The sequence below is a fragment of the Cyprinodon tularosa genome, unplaced genomic scaffold, assembly GCF_016077235.1.
Source record: "Cyprinodon tularosa strain WSP-4 unplaced genomic scaffold, ASM1607723v1 ctg38, whole genome shotgun sequence".
In the NCBI taxonomy this organism is placed as follows: domain Eukaryota; kingdom Metazoa; phylum Chordata; class Actinopteri; order Cyprinodontiformes; family Cyprinodontidae; genus Cyprinodon; species Cyprinodon tularosa.
Window position 1 is genome coordinate 1,896,564 of NW_024039096.1, and position 19,423 is coordinate 1,915,986.

The 19,423-nt window shown below is 39.0% G+C and overlaps 1 protein-coding gene and 3 non-coding genes across 7 annotated transcripts; 3 read left to right on the top strand and 1 right to left on the bottom strand.

Annotated features, from left to right (window-relative positions):
• Positions 1-1,504: 1,504 nt before the first annotated feature.
• On the top strand, positions 1,505-1,619 carry LOC119791126. The gene has a single exon (XR_005281809.1). It is a non-coding gene; the product is annotated as a U5 spliceosomal RNA (small nuclear RNA).
• Positions 1,620-4,601: 2,982 nt separating this feature from the next.
• Positions 4,602-18,367, top strand: odad3 (outer dynein arm docking complex subunit 3). Of its 4 annotated transcripts, none has more exons than XM_038296954.1 (12): positions 4,602-4,744; positions 4,930-5,045; positions 9,064-9,141; positions 9,505-9,666; positions 10,084-10,185; positions 13,613-13,738; positions 13,827-13,949; positions 14,281-14,430; positions 14,514-14,674; positions 14,775-14,952; positions 15,042-15,176; positions 17,800-18,367. In XM_038296954.1, exons 1-12 carry the CDS (start codon positions 4,678-4,680, stop codon positions 17,875-17,877), a joined length of 1,476 nt encoding a protein of 491 aa, XP_038152882.1. In that variant the 5' UTR covers positions 4,602-4,677; the 3' UTR covers positions 17,878-18,367. The 4 variants fall into 4 exon arrangements, with proteins under 4 accessions (XP_038152882.1, XP_038152884.1, XP_038152885.1 ...); XM_038296956.1 differs by having other exon boundaries at positions 14,796-14,952; XM_038296957.1 differs by having other exon boundaries at positions 14,541-14,674.
• Positions 6,338-6,410, top strand: trnar-ccu. Its single transcript has one exon. It is a non-coding gene; the product is annotated as a tRNA-Arg (tRNA).
• On the bottom strand, positions 7,177-7,249 carry trnar-ccu. The gene has a single exon. It is a non-coding gene; the product is annotated as a tRNA-Arg (tRNA).
• Positions 18,368-19,423: the final 1,056 nt, after the last annotated feature.

Sequence of the window (19,423 nt, forward strand, 5' to 3'; positions counted from 1 at the left end):
ATAACAGAGATTTCATCCCAGTACTGCGTGTCCAGAGCCAGTAACATTATCAATGACCCCTCACACCCCCACCATGGACTGTTCATCCTGCTGATCTCTGGGAAGAGGCTTCTTCCCCACTGCCATCAGACAGCTGAACTATTGAAAAAACTCTTAAATCATGTCAGACTCTGCATCAAACTGACGACACCAAACCAAAACACTGCATAATTAAACCATATATATTTAATGCTCTGAACTTCCATATCAATGCATCTTTTTGCGCCATGTTTTCTCTCCCACACAGTTTACATTTGATCACTGCCACACTTTAAGAAATGGAAAAGTCATGAAAGCTGTACAAAATTAATTTTAGTTTTGTTTACACTCTGTGTATATGAAATGACAATAAAAGTTGTCTAAGTCTGCTCATAGATCCAGAGTGGCAGTCTGTGGGAGTAGAGCTCGAACCCTTAGGCTGCCACTCCCAAGCTTATATACATTTATATTTATTCAGATAATTTTTTCCTTAGTTTTATATGTTACAGCAAACGGTTCAGAAGAATACGGAAGAGGATTAGGGCCACTGAAAAAATAAAGAAAGTTAACAGATTTTTTTATATCATTTCAGTTTAATATGAATTCTGAGAAAAAAGTTCGAATTCTGAGATTAAAGTCAGAATTCTGACTTTTTTTTCTCATATTTTACTGAAATAAAATTTTAAAATTGGTTAACTTTATTATTTTTTTTAGTGGCCCTAATCCTCTTTGTAGAAGAAGCATCTATATGAATGCTGTTGGTTGAATTGGGCAGGTGGAAAGCTGTCAGCAAAAAGAAAAACACATAAGAAATGTGGTAAACTTCTGTTTATAAGGCACAAAGTAAAGAATAATTATTACAGTTCTGTTTTACAATGTATGAGTGAATATATTTAGATTTATATATGTAAATTAAACAGAATTGGGCGAGTTGTCTTTTTATGTATCCGTCCCCATATACATCCTTGAAACCAAAACAATCAGTCTTGGGACGCTTTTCTGTGTTCCCAATGTTTACATTCGCCATGTGAGCATCAGAAAGCGTACTTCCGTCTGTGCTCTACAGCGCATGCGTCCATTTTAGGAACTGAAGATAGTTCCTCATTATAACATCCTCGTTTTGTACGTTATTATTACTAACGAGTTAACCGCCACCAACCGATAAACTATTTTACTTGTATATTTATATTGCTGAAGTAGCTGCACTCGCTCAAGCAAATATCAACCATTGAGGATATACACAGGTACCCAGCATGCACCGCGTGTCATGCTTCACTGTTCATTTTCTGTGGAGTTTGTAGTTATCAAATACCTTAATTGGCATGTTCTGTATTGATATTTCGAATTTCCATTGATTTTTAATGTTCTTTTAAGTTGAGGGATTTTGAATTCGACGGCTTGAATTGAAACTTGAAATCGTTGTTGACACCGTCAGTGTGAAATGTGTGTCGGAGTATAAATAGCGGTTGTTCTCTGCTCTTAGCATACACTCATGTTTCTCTTCAGATCGTATAAATCTTTCGCCTTTTACTAAAGATTTCCGTGGAGAGGAACAACATGAGTTTTCTCTAATTTTTTGATGCCCTGCATCTGGCGGGGCACACATAGTTGTTAAATGATAAACTTAATTGCAGTTCTTATCAATATTATAGTCATGATTTATGATAATAAAGATATGTGCTTCAACACGGCAATTGTATTTTTTGCTAGAAACCGGCTCATTCTGAGAGGCAACAAATGTGGGAAATGGGTAAAATGTGATCATTTTACAACAATATAATAACCTTTCTGCGACTTTGTGTACTTTGGAATATCAAATTATTGAAAATGTACCTAAGTTAAATAGCGTTTCTGAGCATTGCATCTGCTGAATACGGAAGAGGATTAGGGCCACTGAAAAAAAAAAAAAAGTTAAGAGTTAAAAGTTTTTGTTTTTTTTTCAGTATAGTATGGGGAAAAGTCAGAATTCTGACTTCTGACTTTTTTCTCAGAATTCTGAAATTAAAGTCAGAATTCTGACTTTTTTCTCTGACTTCTGACTTTTTTCTCAGAATTCTGAAATTAAAGTCAGAATTCTGACTTTTTTCTCAGAATTCTGACTTTTTTCCCATGTTAAACTGAAATAAAATTTAAAAATCAGTTTACTTTTTTTTCAGTGGCCCTAATCCTCTTCCGTAGCTGAAGGACTACTTTAACTTCTGTAGAAATATGTTTTCCCACCTTTGGCATGAAATCTCAAACCTTACTAGGATGTTTTGTTCCAAAACGGGACAGTGTGGCAACTTTATAACTCTAAAATATAATAATTAATGTTAGCAGAGTAACTCACGCAGACAACAGGGGATACTGTAGCACATCAACCAGTTTCCTTCAGACTGGTGCCCTTTTATTTAAACAAACACAGGCGCATTCATTCAGTCACTAATTAGGTCCCATGACACTCTGCAATAGGGTTGCTTGGTTCCGAAAATAAAAGTAAAAATAAACAAATCAAATGAAAATGAGAGCACAATATTTATAAATCTCAACAATAAATTATCCAATTTCATTTGCTTTTTACCTGCGTAAAACAAATTATGCTATGTATGTATATAATTTTTGTTTCAAATAGTAATAATTTGACTATCAAGTAGAACAGAGGTCTTCAATTGGGGGTCCGCGACCCCTATGGGTCCATGGAGGTACTGCATGGGGGTCGCGAAAGTTTTGGTTGATTACTTTTTTTATATTCCACCTTGCAATTTTTTCCACTAATTGAAATGTCTTTAAAAACACATTAACATGAATTCAAAACACTGAAGTAAAGAGAGGTAGAAGATGTCTTTCAGGCATCAATACACACATTCAGCGACACACAGGAGCTCTTTCAAGCTGGGCACCGTTTTATTCACAACACCTGTCCCATCAACCAGGAATCAGAATCAGAAATACTTTAATAATCCCAGGGAGAAATTACTTTCGTTACATTACTCCATGTGTAATAGAGTGACTATAGGACCAGTCTAAAATAACTAAATTACAGTAACTAAATTCAGTTTATTTCTATAGATTAGATTTGAGATTAGATGAGCTTTATTGATCTCACAGCGGAGAAATTCACTCGTCAAATATTGGCATAGAAGTTACAGAAGGTGCAAACAGGGAGGAAAAAGGTGCATTAAGAATAAGCAATACATATACAGTATATCCAGGTATATACAGTATTTCAAGATAAATAGGATTAAGGTGCAAGTGTACATGTATCGCACACAATGAAAAACAAAATAAAAATAAGAAATAAAAAAAAAATAGCGGCAATTCACAACACATCATCTCAAGGCGCTTTACAGTTCACAAGATCATCCAGTCAGATTGATTCAAAGTTTTCTATCTAAGGAAAACCAGTTGATTGTATCGAGTCATTAACTCAAATCCAATCCCTCACACTAAGCATGCTTGTAGCGACAGTGGAGAGGAAAAACTCAATTTTAACAGGAAGAAACCTCTAGAACCACTGGGATTCAAGGAGACAGAAGCAGAGATACAAAAATGGTAAAAAGCGGCCCCCTTCCAGGAAACACACAGCCAGGCAGAAGAACTCCAAGCCAACTTGATGTACAAGTAATGTTCATAAATAATGAGGTGAGAAACAAAAGGATTCTAACCAAATTAACATCTCTGTTGAATAATGTTTCCCACCCCATGCATGAAGCTGGTGCTGAACTGGAGAGCTCCTTCAGTGACAGACTGCTGCACCCTAAATTATCAAAGATCCTTCCTCCCAGCAGCTGGAAGACTCTAGAACCACCACTGTTCCCAACTACCTCAATAAGTTGTTGCACAATTTCTACCTTAGTCAGTTAAATAACATGCTTCTGTCATTTTGCACACCTCTGATGTTGCTGCTATTTTTCAAATAACCATTACTGCAAAAATGTCCATAGTTGCATATTGGTTATTTATTCTCCAGGTGTGCAGTTTTATATCGTTAAAACACTTGACAGTACAGTATTCTATTGTTTATCTTACCGGTAATTCTTCGCTGTTATGTATTTTTATACATTTTTCTAAGGTTCATGTTTGTTTGACCATTAGTTCTATAATCTTTTTGCTGCTGTAAACACCAGAATATCCCCATTGTAGGACAATAATGGGATTTTCTATTCTATTCTATTCATTAATTTGATACAAAATTCTTCACAGAGTTGTATCATATAAAACTGCACTTTCAATATTCACCACTGTTCATCGCAATTTCCCTTTTTCCTCAAGCCGACCTCAGATTCTTATTTTTATTTTTTGTATTATAAAACTAAGGCATACATTTTAGTTGCTGTTCTTATTCCCACCAGCAGAGGGTGCAGTAGCACCGCTGTGGACATATAGGGCCCTCTCTCAGGATCAGCTGACATTTTTTATTTAATTTTTTTTGTTGTTGTCGTCGTTTTAAGCATAAAAAAATTATCTACTGGGTCCGTTAGGCACATTAGGTTAAAAAAACAAACTGTTTTTGCATACCTTATCCTGTATCTTTATTATTTGTGCTTTGTCTTTGTATAAATAAAGTTGGAAAAAAAAAAAAAAGGAACGCCGGTTGAGTGTACACGTTGCTAAGCAACCAGATAGGCAACTGAAGGAGAGAGGAAATGTGGATTAATTTTACTGGCTGTGTTTAACAACATGGCGTTACTTCACCACGGAGGAGAATCGTCCACCAGCGACAACTTAACCGACTTTTGTGTCCTGGGTAGGTCTGGTTATGGGTTCAGTATATCAGTTAAAAAAGCCCAGATATTTTAATGGGAAGTATACTAATTCTTCCCCGGTGATTCCGTTGCTTTCTTGTTTTTATCTGAGTTTTTGCAACTTGATCAATCAGAGTAACTACTTGCTTTTTATTTTTGTTTTGCCATCATCAAATATGTCCACCAGAGATTGAAGGTTCTGCCTTATATGAGAGCTCTGAGCTGCAGATGAAGGAGAATCAAGAGCAAATCGTCCAGCTGAGACAGGAGAATGACAGGCTGTACAGCCAACTGGTAGATGCTGTAAGTCTGCATGCATCTGCCCACTCATCAGTCCTTCATTTATCCAGACATTCATACATTTTTTAGAATAAATGCTGTTTGGTTATTGTTATGCTGTACCCCCCAGAGACTCTGTTTTGCAACGAATAATTGTTTCTGTTATATACAGGGGCAGTTTTAGGCTACATTTAAATTTTTTGGCCCTGAATTCCAAACCACATCAACAAATCTTTGAACACGATTAAGAATAAATGCAATATTTTCAAAAACACATTTTCAAAAAAACAACAAGATATTTAAAAACTCAATGGCATTAAAGGTATAGAGGATGGTCTTTTATTACCGGGTGCGGATCATCTAAATAAATGGTCCTCCTGATTGTCAATCATTCTGGTGATATGTTTACGTAAGGCCGTCCTACATAATCACACAGCTCTACGCTTGCTGAAGACACAGACGTCCATCCCTGTGAACACTGGGACGGAACTCAATGGGAAAGGAAATTATTCTTATTTCTTATTTTAATCGTTGCGTATATCAGCTGCGACACATGAATCAAGATGCTATGACTGAAAACATTTGATTGACAGATGACCGTTGATATATGATTGGCCGAATTTAGGTGTTCAGGCTGACGTTTAACTAACTGGTCTGCATAAGATAAGGAGAGAAAAAAAGGATTTTAAGACATGATTTTATTTTTAAAAAAATTCTAACTTTTGGGACAATATGAATTAATTATGTTTAAGTCAGAACGACTTTAAGTATATTATTTAAACCACAAATCCAAGGTTGCAGTTTCCTGATATAACAAATGAAAACTTTTTTTGTATCTTAATTTGACTGAAGCTTAAAGGTGACTACTGTTTGTAAATAATTGTTAAAGTTAATTGTGAAGGTGAAATATTCAATTGATCAAAGGGGCAAATCAGTTACACACAGCAAAAGTTGTCCATCTAACCAAGAATTACAATCTTAGAGAATCTTTGAGATTGATTTTCCAGCTAAGAGCAGATCCTGTTAGTTTATCTATCTTTTTTTCAAGAAGATTCTCCTCAAAGTAAGTAGAATAGTACGCCAGTGCAGTGAGAAAATAGCCATTTGCATGACTCATTGACACTGCGATTGGGTGTACCCCGACCCTCGCCCATTGACAGCTGGAGATAGGCACTAACACCCCTTGTGACCCCACTCGGTACAAGCGTGTCAGATAATGGTTGGATGGATGGATGACTCATTGACACCATTATGTATGTCCTCAAAACGAAAAGGATATAAAGGACAAAAGAAGAACACAAATGCCTGTACATGTGGCCCCAGTGGCCTAATGGATAAGGCACTGGCCTCCTAAGCCAGGGATTGTGGGTTCAAGTCCCATCTGGGGTGGTACAGTTTTATGGGGAGGGGTGATCTAGAGGTCCAGATATAGACCTTGCTGTTTGAGGTTCTGTATTCAAGCCCTCAGCCACTCTGGCAAGACCCTTAACCCCACAGTGCTCTGGCAGCCACTACCCCTAAGTTCAAATGCAAAGCTAATTTCTCCAATTACCTCTTGGTAAAAAAAAAGCTAATTTATTTTTTACATTATTATCTGGATGGAAACTTGTTGCTGTCTCTTATTTCAGCCAATATCATTAAAATTTTATTTAGTAGAAAACAGCAAAAACTGATCCAAACAAAGTGTATTTGTCCTTTAACTAATCAGGTAAAGATGATATGTCGTATATTTGTTCTTTAGCAAGAAAGCTACCCTTGCGGCGTGCCGGAGCCCTCCGCAACAAGCTCTCGCAAATATCCTTATTTGGGCCGTGTTATCGCATGAAGTTACATGAACTCAAGTGAACTTCTGTTCTCGCGAGTTAAATCTCCGGACCTGTTGCCGGAGCCGCAGAGCCGCACCGCACCGTAGTCAAAAGGGCGGCGTGCGAGGGGGTGTGCGGGAGTTGCGGTCTCCGTCGGCTCGGTAACCGCACCGGAGCCAGAGTGAGCAAGGGGTGAGACATCTTTTCTTTTTGTCAACTTTATTGTCAGCACATTGTCAAACGTACAGAGCAACAAAAGGAGTTCTGCATTTAACCCATCAGCACTGGGCTGCCATTGCACAGCACTCGGGGAGCAGTGAGGGGCTAACGGCAGCTTTCCATAAAAGTTTCACCCCAGATGGGACTCGAACCCACAATCCCTGGCTTAGGAGGCCAGTGCCTTATCCATTAGGCCACTGGGGCCACACACCATCCCCTCACCTGCTTATTGTGCAAGTCTATGTCATTGTACAACCCCTTTATCTACTACCTATTTTAAATGTAAATCATGGTCATCAAACCATTAATTAATTGTCTTACCTACCTGCTCCAAATCAATGGAAGAGATACTTATTTCAAGAAAAAAAGTACTTATATTACATTTTTTGTACTCTATGCTTTCAGTGCAGCTCTCATAACAGGGGCCAGGACCAGTTCTACAGCGGCATTGGCTCCTGTTGGCCCGTCTAGAGCCGCGCCTGGTTTTATACATTTGTTTAAATTGTACTAATTTTAACATACTTACTGTAGAAGCTCTATGTCGGCATTTGATTTCAGTTTTATTTGCAAGACCTTGCAAAAGAATCCATGCCTCTTGAACCATCTTCTATATTTTTGTTAGGTTACAACCACAAATGCAAGTGATTGTTTTGTGTGTTTTTTGTAATAAACCAACAACATGTGCACAATTAAACAGTGGAAAGGAAATAACCTATCTGTTCCCTTTAGCTGTGTAATTAATTAACAGGGACAATCTTAGTCTGATCTCAATATCACTTCAGTGTTTCTGTAAACACCTCCGAGGTATGTTAAAGGCAAGGCAAGCTAAGTATTTTTATTGCACATGTCAGTAACAAGACAATTTAAAGTCCTTTACATGATAGGAAAATAAGAAAAGAAAAAACAAAGAGAGAATGACATTGCAGTGACATAATAAAGGCAAATGAAAAACCTACTAATGAATCAGTATTGAGTTTGCCCAAGACAAAGCTATGATCTATACTCACCTGTGGAATGACTTTAAACTCGATGAACCAAGCTATCTTCCAGAGGGTGATGTCTACATGTCTTTAGATGCTTAAGGCTGATAAATGTGTTATATTAAACCTTTTACACACATAAAATTACCCAGTTTGTGGTTGGAGCTTGTCAAATTGTTAAAAGACTTGGGGGAGTGTTGGCCTAGTGGTTAGAGCAGTTTGCTTGTGCTCTGAAAAGGTGGCAAGTACCCGATTCGATCCCCACACCCTGCATTATGCTAGCCTCGTGAGACCATCCTGATCTCGCGAGCTTTCAAGGTTTCACTCGCAGATCAGTCTGGAGACTCTCCGTTAAAGAAAATTTGGAGCCGTTCATCAAACGAACGTCAAATCAGCGTTAGCTTTGAGGCGGGTTGAGGTGTGACGCAACGAGAAGCGCGACAATTCAGTCTAAAGAACATGGCGGCTTTAGCCGATGAAACTAGCGTTAGCGTGGCTATCGAGCAAGTTTTATCAGAATTACAGAGTATTTCTTCACTGAAAGAAGAGCAAAACACTGCTCTGGAGGCTTTTCTCAGAGGAAAAGATGTTTTTGCTCTTCTCCCGACTGGTTTCGGCAAGAGTTTGATCTATCAATTGACTCCTCTTCGTCGTCGCTCTGTTAGTACGTCATATGCTTCGTTGATCTGATTGGTTTATTTGGCCCGTCTATCACCAACATAGGCCAATCAGCTAACCAGTATTTTCGCCCCTTCCCAAAATTACTTCAACAGAAGGTTTCCAGATGGATATGCGGAGCAAATCCATCTGACGGAGTCAGGTTAGCATTCTGGGTCTCTGAGCAAGACCCTTAAACCTAGACTGCTCTCTGGGCGCCACACAATGGCAGCCTACTGCTCCCCATGGGGACGGGTTAGATGTAGAGTTAAATTTCTCCAATGTGAGATCTATAAAGTTTAGTTATTGTTAATACTTATACAAGGAATTGTATAAACAGTGTAAAACAATTTTTTTTTTTTCCTGTGTGGTTTGAACTAGGGGGAGAAACATGTCATCGAAGTGGCCTTAAAACAGAAGGACTCAGAAAAAGAAGCCTCCCTCACCTTGTTGGGAGAGGTGAGAAGCAGAGATTTTACACAAACAAATAAATTAATATGTTTAATAGATAATGTTATCAGGATTATCCCAAAATGCGAGAAGTGTTGACTGTTTCAATTTGTACGTTCGTTTTGGCCCTGTTCCCCTGGATCCACTTGGATTGGCTCTACTCACAAACTTTCAAACGTTTCCATTACTGCTTTTACAGTAGGTACAATCAGAGATGAACGGGACCAAAAAAAGGCTTATACAAGAAAGCATTAATGGAAACGTTTGAAATTTTTGGGGTGGAGAAGAGACAAGGCAAGTATAGTCAGTGGAAAAGGTGCATTTATTTGCCTGCAATGTCTTGCTCCATCCAAAATTGCCCTGTTTTCTCAGGATGCATTCGTCGAACGAGAATATAAGGTGCTGTTCAAAAAACGGCGCCTCAATGCCATAAAACACACCACCCAAACCTACCAGCAGCAACTGGATGAACTGAAGATGGAAGAAGAGAAGATAAAGAAACAGCTCACTTGTGAGAAAGAAGAAGAAGCAATGGTAGCTAACCCCCTGATCTTTAAAAATATGTCCAGCTGAAGACTCTCTGGCAATAAATATTGATTTTTAATTGACTGAAATGGCCATTTTGGCTGCACAGCATTAGGAAATTATTCAGTGGCAATACTGCTGCCGAACATTATTCTTCCCATTGTTTGACCTTCCATTGCCTCCAAATACTTTGTCCATTTCTTTTACTAACTTCAGCAATGTTTTCAGTGTCTAGGCTGAGCATCACAGTGAGGCTCAGTCCAACAGGCTGAAAATGTATTTTTTTCTAAGCCTGATCAACAAAATTTTGCAATGTTCTGCTCCGTATTCATTTTGAATAAAGTCATATTACAGTTACTGTATATTTTTAATATATTATTTAAATCTACAAGCAGTTCTTGTTCTTATTTGTGGATATGTCTCTAGAAATTACGAGCTTTGGAGAACCGACTGGAGAAATTTCAGGTCAAATATCATGAGGCTGAAAAGATCAACCTAAACTATCTGAAAATCAAAAGTCACCTACAGGTAGGTTGGCAATACACCCTTTTTACCAAATCCTTTATTTGACCTCTATTTAGTGGCAGTATGTAATTTTTTCCACTGTTTGGTATTACTGTCTGAAAAACACACTGTAGGTAAAAAAAAGTAGTCAGACTAACCTGACCCTATGTAAGAAATTATTTGGCCCAGGATTCACAACTAAATTCCCCCTCAATCCATCATAACTGAAAGATTTTTTTAGCTGTCAGTGATAGATACTCATATATAAAAAATACTTCTATAAACAAATCTTTATCAAATAATTATTGCACATTTCAAATGTGATAAACAGCCTAAACATGAGGACAACTTTGTTTCTCATTTATGATGAATTCTTTAGATCGGGGCATGATGAGTTAAGGCTGATTTATACTCAGAAACCAGGTTAACTCCGTTGTGTGTCGCAGAGAGAGGTGCACCTCTCCAAAATTATAGGTGACCACAGACAGGAGGCCTCTGATTGGTCAATCTACATCTGCTCTACACTATGCGTATTTCCTGTTTTGTACCTTACCGGCTTGTTTTCCTTGTATGACCGCCATTGTGGGAAACGACACGTGAAGATGGACCAGCTAGAAGTGTAAGATGCGCGAGAATGCTGGGACCCTTTTTCCACCTGGATCCCCGACTTTTTTCGCCCTCTGTTGTCTCACAAACTTGCCCCTACTTCCTCACCGCCTCGGCCATATCTAGACCCACAGCTAGTTCTTGTCCCTCTTGCGTTGTGGCGTGGAATAACATAGCACAGACCACGCTTCAATATTGGGCATAAATCAAAACTATCTGCGACAAGCTCACTGCGACTCAACTCAAACATTCTTTATGAAGCACATTTAAAACAACCGGGTTTGACCAAAGTGCTGTACAGGAATCACAGTTAAGGAACATAAGATAAAAGCTAAAGGCTAAAATACATAAACACATAAAAATAGAATTAGATAAATGTTTCAATTAAAATACATTTTAGAATAAAGGCACAATCACCTTTGGTTTTAGGCATCGCTGCAGGGAGTATAACCAGCCCTTTACAGTGTGAACTATTTTACATAACTTCCTTGTCATGATGGGTTCTAAGTTTAAGCCCAATATGCAGAACACACACGGGAAAACTGGGTAAAAGTTCAAAGAGTTTATTAAAGTTCTGAACACAAGGTTAAAGCACTGGGACTGGAATTGGTCAGGGGCTGGTTCACTGGAGTCTTGACTGGGACTGGAGACTGTTGGTTAGCAGAGTTCATGAGAGGCTAAGCTTCTAGCTTCAGGCTTAGCGTGGCAGTCCTGGATTTGAGCTTCCAGCTCACTGCAGAGAACAACAGGGGAAAACACGAAGGACTCTAGAAACTGATTCCACGTAGGAACCTCCAGGGAAACTCCACACAGAAGTCTTCAGGTTTCAACGACGTAGGAATCTTTGGGTTAGGGAACAACAGGGGAAAATCCACAGGGGAACCTCTAGGGAAACTCCACATAGAAGTCTTCAGGTTTCAACCACTTAGGAATCTGGGGTTGGCTCACCAGGGCAGATTAGCAGGTTAGGTCTCCTAGAGCTTCAGGCTTGAAATTGGTTTCCTGTGATGCAACTCTCCAAGAGCTGCAGGCCAAAGACAGGTTGCCAGAGAGACAGCTCTTCCAGAGCTTCACGAAGAGACAGGAGGTTAAGCTCATCCAGAGCTTCACGAGGAGACAGGAGGTTAAGCTCATCCAGAGCTTTCACTAGGAGACAGGAGGTTAAGCTCATCCAGAGCTTTCACGAAGAGACAGGATTCCTGTGAGGCAGAAACAAGGAAGAGTTAGAATCTGATCTCACACTAGAGATAACAAAGATTCTTCTATAACAGAAGCTCAGGAAGCTAACCAACTAAGATCAACACTGCGGCGTTGAGGCAAGGTCTGAAGTCAGCTTATATAGGAGAGGTCTTCTGATGAGAGGATTAGCAACAGGTTTGCAGGAAGGTTCCAGCTCCAGAAGACCCACGGCGCACTCTGCTGGAGGCAGAGGGTAGTCTCCAGACCCCCACAGTAACTCAACCCTAAGGGAAAAAACACAGAGCAGAAGAGGATCCTCGGCGCCCTCTGGAGGGCAAGCCTGAGGATCCTAACATTCCTACTTTCAGACAGATTCTATTTGAGGGATTTCTTGGTTCCAGAGCAGTGGTGGTTATAGGAAATCTTTTACTGGAGTGGCTACTGGATTTCCGAAGGTGGCTACATTAGCATGTCACCTGACCAGTGACGTTCCTGAATATGTTCATAGGGGGGTCAGGCAGGAGCAAATCTGCACTGAGGGGTTGCTGAAAACTAATAGGTGCCAAAAACATCTCATGGTCAATCTAAACTGATCAAAATAAACCAACATGAAAGTAGTCATGCACAATATCAATATATTTGTCAAATAAATCACTGAAGACAGACCAGATTTAAGTTTTCATCCTTGCTGATAAAGCTATGCGAATATTTATAAATTAGTGCTGTTTAAATGAATGAATGCTTCTACTAATATGTACATTAAATGGGTTGAGCAATGTTCTTTATCTTTAGAAAGGACTCTTAGGTGACAACAGAGACAAAATCTCGCATGTAGAATATGCTGGTGAAGATTCTCAGTCATTCCAAAAAAGTGGAAAAACAATCCACTGGACTTTGTTTCCAGTTTGAAGATGTTTCGCTTCCCATCCAGGAAGCTTTTGTTGAATCAGCGTTGATTTCAAAGAGCAGGTCCGCCCCTTAGAAAGGGGGAATCGTTGAGGTCTTTGTTAGCCTGTAATACCCGATACTGGCCAGTACCCCCCAGTCCTAAGGGGCGGACCTGTTCTTTTGGTTCAATTTGCATGTTTTCTAAGCTAAAACAAGGCTTTGTTGGGCTACTCTACAAAGCTTGGAACTCAATGCTAATTCAGACGTTTTGAATTGAAAAAGATTCCTGGATGGGAAGCGAAATGTCTTCAATCTTGGGAAACAAAGTCCAGGGTTTTGGGTTTTTTTTTTTGATGTTTTTGGAATCGCCCCTTTAAAAGTGTAAAACTAATTCATTAAGGTCAAACATTCTGTATTATTTTTAGTAAATTATCGTGAATGATTTTTTTTTTAAGCATTTCTGTATTCAGTTTTTGGTTAATATACCAGCATTAAAATGTCAAAGTAGGAAATTCCACATGATGCTGCCATTAGGCTTTATGGAGCACTGCTTGTTCCAGGTGGATTGAATTAAATAACAAAAAAATCACTTGGTAGGCGTGGCCAGTGGGTGAACAGTTCATTGCATCTTGAATATTTATTTTGTTTTATTGTGTTTATACTGCAAATGAAGCCCTAAAAGTAAAAATGTGATCTTGTCACTTTTTATACGCTTCCCTTGTTTCTTGCTACTTATTCTCACATGTTCTTACATCAATCTTCCTTCCTAATCTTTTAGCAGGAGAGTGTGACTTACGGAAAACAGATCGACAGTTTGGAAGAAGAAAATCAGAAGCACAGAGAGGAGCTTGACAATATGCAGATCATAAATAATAATGCTCAGCTCGCCAAAGAAGCTACAAAGGTGAACTACTGAATGTTTGCAGCATTTTTATCCATGTTTGCTGCTGTTAATCCTTCTAATCTGGTGTCTCTGTAATGATGTCATTCAGGCTGAGTTACAGCAGATGCAGAGGGAGATGTCCAAAAAGGAAAATGAGAGGAAGAAAATCATAGCCAGGTTGAGGCACAAGGGTGAAGAACTCAAGAGTCAAGCTGAGAGGGCGGAGAAAAATGTAGGATGGAAATATGATTCACCTTTAGAGGAATGACCTATTCAATAAAGAAATATTTATATTGCAATCTGAATCAGACAAACTTAGACACTGATTTAGATTTAGACTCAAATAAGCTTGGAGTAGCAGCTAAGAAAAGGGGATTTTTGAAAACCTAAATGTGTACCAATTACACAATGTTTTGTGGCACCGATAAAAATGTTTACTGCAGATTTTAGTTGTCTGAACACATTCAATGAGATAGAAAATATATCATTCTTGGGTTTAACATCATAAATCAGCATTAAACTGGTTGTAAAAATTAATAATATGAGAATTGGGACTCCTACAGGTTCAAAAGACAATAACACAGCCAGATGATTTGGACTTTGACACCCAGCAAGTCCGTCCTGAGATCACTGAGGAAGAAGAGAACAACATCTTCCCCTATGAGAAGGCTTTCAGGAGAATAAGTGAAGCAACAGGATGCACAGATATGCAGGTATAAAAGTGGAAAACCACAGTAAATGTGACAAAAACAGGGACGTCTGCATGCTGTCCTTATATCATCCATCCTCCCTACACGAGTTTGTGAAGCAGTTTATCTTACAGGACGAGAAATATCAGCATTTTGAGAAGCTTAAACAAGAGAACGAGGAGGTCCTGTTGGAGCTGAAGAAAGAGAAGGAGCTCAGAATTCAACAGTTTGAGGACATGAAATACTCTGAGGAAGCTAAACTGTCCAGGTGCAGAAGAGTCATACGCTTGTTTAGATTTCTCTTCATCTGGAGAACATGTCCAGATAGGACCATATGCCTTAAGGCCTTGCTAAGTGCTCTGCTTTAGTTTTCTGTCTGGTTTCAATAGTGACATGAAGATGTTGGAGAAAAGCGAGCATCAGCTGCAGATTCAGCAGCAGAGTCGCGATGCAGCTGCGGAACGCCTGGCCGGGCTTAAGAAGACCCTTAGCTCCATCAAAGTTCAGCTTGGAAACCTGGCAGAGAAACTGCAGCACATCAAACTTGTAAATAACAGATGGAATTCACCTTTATGTCAACACTGCTGTTGACAGTGAAGCTTATTTAGCTTCTTTTTCTGCTTTGTGTCTTTTAGCCTGAGGACAAATCTATTAAAGTCCATCCAGATTCAGATCAGTTTGTGCTGGAGCTTCTCACAGAGTGTGAGCTGAAAATACAGATCTTACAAGAGGATCCTGAGGGAAAGGACCTAAAGATGAAAAGGGATGAGGTAAGATGTAGTTTCTGACATCAGGAATACTGATTTCCATTTACAGAAATGGGCTGTGGGATAGTTATCAGCTCTGCTTCAATGTCTTTGAGGAAAATCGGATAACGCAATGGCAGAGGCATCGCCTCATCTGACGAGAGCTGCTGATGGTCACGAGACTTGTTATTTCGCCCGAGTATCTTATTTAGTTGAGCTAGAAGGTTTTTAATATATAGTTTCACCGTAGTTACAAGGAAAACCGTTGCAGACTAGGCTGGATTTGTTATCATCCCCATTAAATGTATGAGGTATAACAATGGTTGACACTCAAGCAGGAAGTACTGGTCCATTTTTCCGGAAATGTCCATTTCCAGAGGCTGTTTTTTTTTTTTTTACAGCATTGTCATGGTGATATTGTTTTGAAATTCTTCTCATGTTACAGTTTGTTCAAGAATGTAGGCTGGTTTCATCACTGCCTCTTTATTTGTTCCATTTTCTGTAGATAAGTATTGATGGGTAAAGTGTAAAAGCTGTGTGAACTGCTTAAAGGGATTGTGGAGGATTTGTGCGAACCTGTCTTCTCCATTCAAAAAAACGCACATGCACAACACAAAGTTGCTCATACAAGCTTACTGTGTCCAAATGTTTGCCCTAACCTCCAAATCCCTCAATCGCTCTATAGAGCGTGGACTATATAGTGGACTTTATAGTGAACTCAGTTACCTGACGTAAAGGCAGATCACTAGTTTTTGCTCCCTGTTGGTCACGTAACTCCTCCTCCACTGCGCGGTGCCTGTGGCATCTTTGTTATTAGTCTCAGTTGTCGAGTAGCGACAGCCTATGGTGACAGCGGGCCACTGTGACAGCAAATCGCATAATGCTTTGCGCGGAGAGCCCTCCGTGCAAAGCATTCTGGGATATATCTGCCTCGTCTGAGGCCTTTCTTTTCTTCTCATACACTTGCTCTGTTCGAATTCATGGGATGCGTCCTCCGAAGGCCAGATTCGAAGGCTGATTACGTCATAGCGCGGCGCCGAGGTCTGGTCGGATTCCAAGACAAATGCGTCCTACTTTCTTTGCTCGATTTGAAGAATGGGTCCTGTCACTACCCGATCTGTCCCGGAAACATGATCCGTTCTGTGGATGCGCGAACAGATATATATCTGGGTGTCCATAAATAATGTAATTATCGTACTAAAATTACTTATTTCTATCCTTAACTCACTAAAGAATAGTATTCCACATCTGTAAAAATGTTTTATGACTTTTGTGAGACAATTTTTATGCTTTTCATATTTCTTCGTTAAACTGCTTCTCTGATGTCATCATCAGACCAGCGAAATATGATTAAACCATGTTTATCTGCATTTTAGTTGTTTCTTTCTTTAGATTACACACTATATAGCATAAGGTTAAAACAAAACAAAAAGTCAAAAACACTAGATTTATTTTTAAATCCTAAGCCAAAAAAGTTAGCTCCCGGAATTAAGGTAGGATCCCATTTCAGGTGCAGATCGGGCAGACGAGTGATAAAACAGAAAGGATTTTAAGGCATTTATTTTCTCAAGAAATGCATGATTAATGTTTTTGGGAAGGGAAAACGTCATTTAGGTATATTCAACAAAATAAAATCGAGGATGACGTGGAAGTATATCTGGATGTGCATGCGCAAATGAGCTGATGGCGCATGCGCAGAATGGATCGTGTTTCCAGGACGGATCGGATATGACACCACCGATGTATCTATCCTTGGATATCCCAGGATTCATTGCAAGACAAAGCAAGCCGGCTGCTCTGTGATCAGAGGAAATGGTACTTGGCACCGAACAGTGGTGAATATTGGAAGTTCAGTTTAATATAATACAAGTATGTGAATAGTTCCGTCTGAAATGAATGGAAATAGTTGTTTTAATGGTTATTGAGTCAGATATGTGGTGGTGATGTTTAATTTATCTAAAGGTTTTTATCTGTTACTGTGTAAATGGGTTTGGCTGTAATTTAAGGACAGATTCTAATATATCTGCAGGGGATTATAAATCTGATATGATTTAAATTTTTTATTGCTGTTTTGCACAATTTACTTAACGAAGTATTTTTTGTTGTTGAATATTAGAGATTTTGCAGATATATTTTTTATACATACATTGTTTAGATTTACTTATATCTTTCTACCCATTTTATACAATAGAATTAAAAATCTCTTTATTGTCCCACAATGGGCAAATTTACAGCAGCAGAAAGATTATTGAAAATAGCAAAACAAATGTGGACCTTATAAAAATGTGTAAGAATAACATAATAGGGAAGAGTTAAAATATAGACAATAAAAAACATAATGTAAAGTGATTTAACAATATCAAACTGTGTGCACTTGGAGAATAAAATAACCAATATACTGCTATGGACATTTTTACATTAATGGATATTTTAAAATAGCAGCATCATCAGAGAAGTGCAAAATGACAGCAGCACGTTATTTATATCATTACATTGGCTTTTATCTTTATTCTACCCTGGATTCTCATGAGTGAAGTTCACTTTACAATCAAAAAAAAAAAGGAAGAAGAAGGAAAAGCCAAAAGGAAACCTTTAACATTTATTTTTCACTACGTTAACTTTATTTTTTTTCTTTTCCTCCACACAGCTCTTTGCCAAGGTTGAAAACAAAATTGAAAACCCAGAGAATCAAACACAGGAGCTCGGCAAAGAAACAGACTTTTAATCATCCTCACAGCCTGTTGGACCAAATCTAGTACCGGTATATAATGTTATTTCATATTTAATCATTTTTACAATAGCCTTTATACTGAATATCTATTTGTTTCCCTTAAAATTGCTATGGCCTGGTGCTATTTTCTGTGTTGAGCTGTTGAAACGGAGCGATCTTGGAGAAATCTTGGACCAGTCTCCATGTTGGAATGTTATGCAGGGAGTTAAAGTGGGGTTGACAGAGAGCAGTTGTCTCCTCACTCTTGACAAGGGTGAAATAGATAGATAGCATGCCTTTTAAAGTGCTTATTCTTGTGTAAATCTGTCACAAAGATAGTGTTGCTGCTGTTTGTCCCCTCCCTTTAGATCATCAACATTCATGTAAGTAGGGACCTCCTTTATTGAAATAAAAATAAAGAATTCGGCAGAGTGTGTTTGAGAGCGGTAGGAGATTTTAACTGAACACATCTCTGTCCGTTCTGTTCGAGTTGCAAGAAAAATGATCTGATGTTCTTGTCTCTCATTCCTTGTATGTTGATAAATGTTTGAGGTGCTTGAATCTAACAGCCAAACACAAACACACCATGTAAGGTCTCTATGTACCCCTCCTTTTGTCATAGAAGGAGAGAGCAAAGAGGAGGAAACAGACATCATGTCACGAGAGCCCTGAATCGTCAATCACAGCTCACGGTTGGCTCAAAAGTCCAACAAGAAGAATTCGGATAACGGTGTCTGACCAAAACAGAGAGGAACATCTATTAGAGTGGAGAAAAACAAGAAGACACAGCAATGATCTTTAAAGATCATTGCTGTTTTCCTTACTAGTAAAAGGCCTTGCAAATTAATTCATCATTCAGGAACCCTGTGGCTTTTCATTTCAAGTGCTAGATTAACAATAATCTAAGAAAATGATCTTAGAGAACTGTGGTGAAGAGCATCCTGAAGACCAAGAACCCAGCAGGTAGGTCATGGATGAAGTTGTTTAGAAGTTGAAAGCAGGGTTAGGCAGTGGCGGCCGGCCCATAGGGGGCGCTGGGGCACCGCCCTCCCTGATAAGAAGAGAGAAACGTAAAATATATTTTTAGAAATTAACTCATAAATTTCAGTTTTAACAAATTATATAAACTACATTTCCCTATCTACTGTCATTAATTTGTGGATTTCCACAGACAGACTCCTACCGTCTCTGTTCTGGGGGCGCTGATCAGACTGACCCACATTTGCAGAGAATCTGTCAATCATGTACTATTGCTAGGTGAATTTAATGGCCAATCAGCGTCTCGGAACTTTATGGTCTTGGGGCGCTGAAAATACTGCGCTTTAACAGGCTTCTGAACCCAAGCGCAGGTGCAGACAGTTAGAGGGAAGATGGCGAATGTAACGACCGAGATGCAGCTTCCACCAAATTCGGTGAGATCCTTATTTATCTACCCGTTTGCCAGAAGAATATCCCTGTTGTAGGATATGAACATTTCATGTAATGTTTATTGTGACTGTGACGAATCCACCTCGTCGCTTAAAACAACCTCTCTAACTTTGCGCGCCACACACACATTCCT

Bases quoted from the DNA above. Each gene is read 5' to 3' on its own strand.
- odad3 (XM_038296954.1), top strand. From the start codon at position 4,678: ATGGCGTTACTTCACCACGGAGGAGAATCGTCCACCAGCGACAACTTA. The intron at 5,046-9,063 runs GTAAGTCTGCAT...GGTTTGAACTAG, and splicing joins ACAGCCAACTGGTAGATGCT to GGGGAGAAACATGTCATCGA. The intron at 9,142-9,504 runs GTGAGAAGCAGA...CTGTTTTCTCAG, and splicing joins CCCTCACCTTGTTGGGAGAG to GATGCATTCGTCGAACGAGA.